Here is a 7,388-nt window from a genome sequence, read left to right as displayed (position 1 = left end):
ACCTTTGCAAGTGCACCAAACCCCCACTCAGAAGGGCTTGATTTAATGCTCCACTGTTGCTATCTTGATATTATTGGTAATTCTGGGACAAAGGCATTTTCATTTTGCACTGGGCCCTGCAAATAGAGTGTTTTGTCCAGAGAAGGCTTGGTCATGCCTTTTCTTCGCAGGACTGCTCATGCCAGCCACACCAGTCACAGGACATTTGCTATTCATAGATGGGGGGCAGGGGAGGGGCGGGGGCTTGCTCAGAAAATCTAGATGGAAGTCAGTGTGATAGCCTGGTTGAATGGCACAAGGGTGTGTCGGCTGCGGGTGAAGTTATGGTAAGGGCATCATCCTCAGAGGGAACAGAAACAAGAACTGTCCATTCAAATGTGTTTCTGAGGATGAACTTTAGCAAGCCATCAGCTGACCACACGATGCCCTGAGCCCCTCACTTCCCCCATTTTCTGAGCAGCTCTGAGAAAAGAACCAAGAGGCTGAAAAAGGAAACAGAGAAATGCCAAGAAAAGCAGAAGAGGGAGACGGGGTAAGCTGGCCCTGGGGGAGGAGGTTTCAGCCGCAGTTGGAGAGACACCAGAGGGAGATGGGGTAAGCCAACCCTGGGTGAGGAGGTTTCAGCTGCAGCTGGAGACACCTCAGTGGGACAAGACCATGTGGCTGCCATTAGCTCTGCTGCTCCTCTGTGTCCCAGGTGAGTGGGCCTGGGCAGGTCAGGGTGACAATGGTGTGGGGTAAGGCTGGTGATGGGGAAGGGAGGAGAGGAGGATACAAGCAAAGAGGGGAGGAGGTGGTAAGATGGTTCCCACAGGAGAGCACGTGAGAGCACGGGAGAGCGCTAAAGAAATTGACACTAAAATTCAGAACATAAAGATACTCTGCATGATAAAGCTGATTGAACAAACACATCTTAGACTTTTAAACCTTCACCAATGTTTAAATAACAATGCTTTAGTGAAGTGATTAAATTAAAAAAATAAACTTAAAAAATAAAACATATTTAAAACACCAAATTTTGGTGACCAGGATAGGTAAAGTAATTTTATTATAAATTTGAGGATCTAAAAAGTAATTTGTTACATTTACTGAGATAAATCTGAGATGGCCCGTATCAAGCACATGTATCCTGCATAGTGACACTGGGCTTCTCGGGCATAAAAAGACACAGCCCCACAACCCTTTAGGGTTAGGATCAGCCAGATTGAAATATAAAATTATACTGACTCTCAAGTAGGTCATACTGATGAGGATCCTTTTGGTTTATCACTCTGGCATTGGGATGGTGAAGAGTTCAGGGAAGAAGTCTCATTCTCGAAGGTAGCCTCCAGCAATGCAAGCTTCTCTTTTCCTACTTTTTATCTCAATGATATTTAGAGACTTTCTGTAATTAATGAGAGTTATGATTCAATTGGTCTGTAAGCCTGAGTCTGAAAATGCGTAGGAGCTGGTTGACCAGTAAGAAGACTGACGCCAGACAAAGGGAAAACACATGAGTCTGGGTTCTAGTCCGTGACCATCCAGCAACAGAGATGCTGTGGGCAAGTCACCACAAGCCCAGCAGGGGGAGCATACACACAAGGGTCAGAAGAGACCTCAAGCTAAACCAGCTTCCTGCTTCTAAAGGAGATATATCTGTCTGTCTCGCCAATTACTTGCCCTTAACACTCATAGGCAGAGAACCCGAGGTCTCTTTTATTTTATATTTATTTTTTTAAGATTACTAAAAGCAGTATCTTTACAAGTCAGAGCTGTAGGAAGCGTCAGAGGCTTAATGGGTATAGAGCAAGCACCATCTGTGGGATCTAGAAAGAACCCTGGGCGGGAGAGGACCGAGCAGCACCTGAGAGGCAGCTGAGACATAGGGGGGAGCACCCTCACCCTTCAGGATTGACAGGTAGGGAAGAGACGCCACAAAGGAAGAGCTGCAAAATACGGCACGCTCCTCAGGACGGAGGACATTCCAAGGACAGGAGCCCACAGCTCAGCCTTCTTGCCTGGGAATTTCTATCCCAGGTTCTCTTGAATAAACCCTCTTCTTCCAAAACTGGCTCCCAGCAAGGATGAGTTTGCTCAGGAGACGTTAGACAATGCCCGTTGACAGTTTTGGCCTCTTGCCACTGGGGGAAGGGTGCTATTGGCATTTAGTGGGGAGGGGCCAGGGGTTTTGCTGAATGTCCTATGGTGCACTTGGGAGTCAGGAGTTTCTTTTCCAGGCCCTGGTGGGCAGGAAGCTTGCTGTAGGGGTAGAGGGTGGGGTGGGGGGACACCGTGCGGGCTCAGGCTCAGGGTCTGGGTGTAACAGACCATCCCTGAAAATGTTTTCTCATCCAGCCCTGAGGAAGCAGCCCCACATCTTCAAGCTGGGGCTTAAGCAACTGAAAGAGGAGGCAAAGTGGGAACCCTGCTCTGAGGGGTCCACTCACCCCCACTGAGGCACCCCCTACAGCCGGAGCCCCCGTCGGCAGCAACTGCACAGAGAAGATTCGCTGTTGCTGCTCCCACTCCCCCAGCCCCAAGCCTGTGTCTGGAGGGCCTCAGGCTGGGACATTTTGCCCCCTTGAGCAGAGTTCCTCAGCCTCCCTACTTTTGACAATGGGGCTGGATCATTCTGTGTCGAGGGGCTGTCTTGTGCCCTGTAGGAGGTTTAGCAGCATCCCTTGCCTCAACCCACTGGATTCCAGTAGCAACTCCCCACCCCTCAAGCTGTAACAACCAAAATTGTCTTCAGACATTGCCAAATGTCTCCTGGGGGGGGCACTATCACCCCTGGTTGAGAGCCACCGCTCCGCAGATTATTGGCGGAAGAGGCACATAGACTTGTGATGGAGAATATCGGTCAGTGCGCCACTCGAGCTTGCTTGCTGGGAAATGCAGTGAGAAAATGCAAGGGACTGAAAACAAAGAAGCAAAAAATATAATTTTTCTTCTAATTTTAGTATAAAAAATAGGAAAGCCTCACATTCTATGGATGACAATATATTGCCTGGATAAGTGGATGGAGGGAGGGAAGAATGGATGGATGGGTGGACAGATGGATAAATGGACAGACAGATAGATGATAGGTAGGTAGAGGACATGCACAATTCTTTTTCAGAAGTTTGGTATTTAGCCCAAATTGTTTCTCAGTATCCCCTTACCCACCCTTCCTTGTTAAGAGCAGGTCAGACAACAACCATGCCTTGGAGTAATGAGGACCCCTCAGGTGTCTGAGGCCGGCATGGGCTCTCTAGACAGGAAGCACAGAGTTTAGGGGGCTACATCCTGATTATTTAAAACTGGAGCCTCCAGGGTGACTGGGGGAGGGAGGACAATGTCAAAACTTTGGAGGTGGCAGAAGAGCTAGAGATGAGGCCCAGGGCATGCCAAGGTTGGTGGGTGGCTGCCAAGGGGTGGAGGAGGGAGCAGCATGGAGCAGGGAGTCCCTAAAGGTGTTAGGTGATGGCAAGTGTTGCCACAGGATTCTATCCCGGGAGGGAAATCGAGGTGTGGTTGTCCTTAAATCATAGCCAAAATGAACCCCTTCCTGATGGCCCCTTTATACCCCCTGGCCAATGCCCATCTCTGGTGTGACCCAGACCTATGAGCAGGAGGTTCCACCTATACAAGCAGGGGTTATAAGCTTGGGGCCTACAGATGATCATTTGGGAAGGGGATGTAGCCAGAAGCTGAAGGCTTCCTTCTAGCTCTCAATACTGCGCTTCATCTGGACTTCCTTGGTTCCCATTCTTGTTTCCTGTTTCCTATTCCATCTGTCTATCGGTCCATCCATCCATGCATCCATCCATGCATCCATCCATCCATTTATTCAGAGTATACTCAGTGGCGTCATTCAGTTCTTGGTGATTGATGGGCACAGCTGTTTCCTCTCAGGACTGACACGTCTAAGGACCCAGAACCTGTCTGGGGCCACCCAAAATCTTCTCCCTTGACATTCTCCCCTGTTGGCTGAGCACACACAGGCTGGGCATGGCCTCTTGAGTCCCAGAATCACATACCAGGCATCTCCTCAGGTCTCCCCCCTTGTATCTGCCAACAGCCCATACCTCCCTGGTTCCTGCTCCTCCCCCCTCCAGCCTCAGGGTGACGTCTGGGCTTCCAGGGGACCTGAACCCCAAGGCCCCTCCAGCCTAGGCTCTTCAGATGAAGAAAATACTGATGGTGTCTTTCAGGCTTTTTGTCTCTGAGTGGCCCCAGCACTGTGATGGGCATCATGGGGGGATCCCTGAGAGTACAGTGTCGGTACGAGGAGAAATATAAGACATTTACCAAATACTGGTGCCGACAACCGTGCTTGCCACTTTGGAACCAGATTGTGGCCGCCAGAGGGTCTGAGGAAAAGATGAGGAGTGGCCGCGTGTCCATCGTGGACCATTCTGGAGACCTCACCTTCACAGTGACCTTGGAGAACCTCACTGCAGATGATGCAGGAAAATACAGGTGTGGGATTGCAACAATACTGCATGAAGAAGGACTCCATGGTTTCCTGCCTGACCTTTTTTTCCAGGTTCAAGTGTTTGTTTCCCCCAGGTAAGACCCTGCTTTTCTTTGCTGCCACGGAAGAAGGGATGTGAGCTAATCCCTGCAGAGCGTCTGAGCAAATCTCAACTCAGGAGAAAAGAGCCAGACTTGGTATTTGGGCCTCAGAGACTCGGGACCAAGTGGGCTATGTGGGTGTGAGTGTGTGGGAAAGGTGGGTGGGTGGGAGTGTGCATGAGTGTGAAAGAGCATGTGTGTGCATGCGTGTGTGAGAGCCCATGAGAGTGAGGGAAGGTGGGAGTGTGACATCCAAGGCCCCTGCCACTAGCCCAAGGCCTGACAAGAGCTATGGGACTCGAGGACTCTGAGGCTGGTGTCCACATGGAGAGCTCGGGGCTGTGCATCTCTTTCAGGACCAGAGAGCTTGTGCCACCCTCCTGCGCTCACAGGGTTGTGTGTCCCTGTTGTCAAACTTCCTGAATTGACTTCTGCAGTCTTCTGGCAGGGTGGACAAGGCAGGGGGGCTGCACTGCGTGGGGGTGGGACCTGAGGTTTAGCTCCTGTGCCAACATTCCAACATTCCTGTTTCCAGTGAGATGAGGGATGCTGAAGTGCTTAATGGGGAAGGTGATGCTTCTCTGGTCCTGGATTATGATATGTCCATCTGCAGAGCAGATAGGGATGCTGTTGAATGGGGATTCGCCACACTCTGGCCAAGCCTGGGTCTGGTTAGGGGCAGGTGACAGCCCCAGAAGCTCAGTCCCTGAGTGCCCTCTGCTTTGTGAACTCTCAGAGAGTTTCGGGAACCAGGTCCTCCTGCGTCCCCTCGTCTCCTTTTCCCATTCCTCACCACCACATCGTCATGTGTGTGCTGCATCTGGATGCTCAAGGTTGAGGCTTGAGCTGAAGGGCAGGAGCCTGGGGTCCTCAGCGCGGGACCATCCGGCCCTGGTACCAATCAGCTTTGATGCTGATATTGATTTTTGAGGCCACGGGACCTGAGCACAAAGGCAGGTGGGAGAGAGGCAGAGCCTGGGCCTCATGTCCAGGAGGAAACACCTGCCAGTCTCCGTGTCCCTCCTACAGGTCCCTGTTTGGCAGCATCCACTTCCTACTCCTCATTCTCCTGAAGGTGCCCCTGTTTCTGATTATGCTCAGTGCCGTCCTCTGGGTTAACAGGCCTCAGTGGGCAATTTGTGGGGCACAGAGTCGGCCTGATGAAGACAACCTGCGGCCCTCCTTGAACATCGATATCCTGTCCAGAGACACCGCCACTCAGACTAGAGGAGGAAGAACTTCTGACCCCAAACCTTCTATCACTTCTCACCTTATTGCCAAAAACTGGTAAAAATAAATAAATAAATAAATACATGCTTGAATAAATGCAATGAAATATATCACACACACACAAGTAGATGTGCGAAATGATTTGCTGAGGAGAACGGGAAAGCACTCCATAGGACTCCTAACTTGCTAGCAGAGAGTGCCAAGCACAGCCCAGTTGGCCAGGGGAGCCTAAGGTGAGGGAGGGCCTCCTTTTTGGTGACCTTGCCCTCCTGAGAACCCCCAGGGCAGCCTCTCAACACAACATTCCTTCCTTTCTCTATCCACTCACCAAATATTCACCAAGAACCTATGTAGCACCAGCCTATGTAGACCTTGACCTGTGAGAAATCACCAAAAACAGTCCCAACCTGAACTGAGCTCTTGGGAGTATGGATGGCAAAAGGAGGGGCGGGGCTTAGGATAAAGTAGCTGTTTGTGGAAACCAGGTCCTGCCCAGGCAAACCCTCTCTCTCCTCTCAGTATCGGCCTACTTAATGCTCAAAGTCAGCTGCTGAGCTGAGGGGTTGGGAGTGAGTATATCCAGATATCCAAGTCTGGCCCAAATGTGGTTATTAGGTCCACAGGGTCTTGGATCAGAGAGACCAGGGGGCAGAAAGGAGGGACCTGGGGCCTCCTCTTGAGGAGGCAGCTCAGTGTCTGTCACTGTGTCCCCCACAGGTCCCTGCTTAGCAAGGTCCGCTTCCTGCTCCTGGTCATCCTGGAGGTGTCCCTGCTCCTGACCATGCTCAGTGCTGGCTTCGGGGAGTCCTCCCTCCTTGTGAGGACCCTGACCAAGAAAAGCTCCAGCCCTTCATGCCTTTGCATATGCTACCCAGACACACAGCCCTTCAGATGAGAGAAGATAAGATACACCACATCTGATTTATCCATTTTTCTGTTGACGGTTTTGGGTTGTTCCCATCTGGGGCTATTTCACAGCCAGGGCTGCCATGAACATTTTTGTACAGGTCACCTAGTACATATGTGAAATGATTTCACTAGGGTACATACTTAGGGATGGAATTGCTGGGATTTAGGGTTTGTGCACACCCAACCATGCTAGATAATGCCAAATGATTTTCCAAACCCGTTAGTGGCCCCACTTAGCTCCCATCAGCTATGACTGAGGGCTCCTATTGCCCTGCCTCTGTGTGTGACTACTTGGTGTGTCAGACATTTATATTGTTAACTTTTGCCAGTTTGAAATAGTGCTTTGTTTCACCATCCACATGGTAGCCAGGCTTTGCAACCAAGGCAGGTAAGTGTGAGCAGGAAAGAGGCCCATGCAGGTTTCAAGGTCACTGAGAACAGACAACATGCACACAGACTCAAGGGTTGCAGAGTTTACCTATAGCAGAAGGAGAGAGAGAGGGATCCAGGCAGTACATCTGTCCCCCACGGCCGATGCATCTACTCAGCAGCCCATATGGGCTTGTTGGCTGCATGTACCCACTTGTCCTGCAGGAGAACCCTGGCCTTAACTGGGGTGTGTCTGAGGGTCACTGGCTTATGCATTTAAGGAGAACAAAGTAGCACTCAGGGAGCCTGAAAAATATTTCCACAAAAGGCAATAAGCCCAGCAG

The 7,388-nt window shown here is 50.7% G+C and overlaps 1 protein-coding gene across 1 annotated transcript; it reads left to right on the top strand.

Annotated features, from left to right (window-relative positions):
* The first annotated feature begins 569 nt into the window (after window positions 1-569).
* Window positions 570-5,851, top strand: LOC116648032 (protein CD300H-like). The gene is made up of 3 exons (XM_032429801.1): window positions 570-697; window positions 4,173-4,530; window positions 5,566-5,851. The coding sequence occupies exons 1-3, from the start codon at window positions 658-660 to the stop codon at window positions 5,825-5,827; spliced, it is 660 nt and encodes a 219-aa protein (XP_032285692.1). The 5' UTR covers window positions 570-657; the 3' UTR covers window positions 5,828-5,851.
* Window positions 5,852-7,388: the final 1,537 nt, after the last annotated feature.

This window comes from Phoca vitulina, unplaced genomic scaffold (assembly GCF_004348235.1).
Source record: "Phoca vitulina isolate PV1807 unplaced genomic scaffold, GSC_HSeal_1.0 scaffold41, whole genome shotgun sequence".
In the NCBI taxonomy this organism is placed as follows: domain Eukaryota; kingdom Metazoa; phylum Chordata; class Mammalia; order Carnivora; family Phocidae; genus Phoca; species Phoca vitulina.
Note: the sequence above shows the minus strand (reverse complement) of the source record. Positions and strands in the feature narration are given on the sequence as shown.

Coding starts and splice junctions, on each gene's coding strand:
- LOC116648032 (XM_032429801.1), top strand. CDS start 658: ATGTGGCTGCCATTAGCTCTGCTGCTCCTCTGTGTCCCAG. Junction 698..4,172: donor GCTGCTCCTCTGTGTCCCAG/GTGAGTGGGCCT, acceptor GGTGTCTTTCAG/GCTTTTTGTCTCTGAGTGGC. Junction 4,531..5,565: donor CAAGTGTTTGTTTCCCCCAG/GTAAGACCCTGC, acceptor TCCCTCCTACAG/GTCCCTGTTTGGCAGCATCC.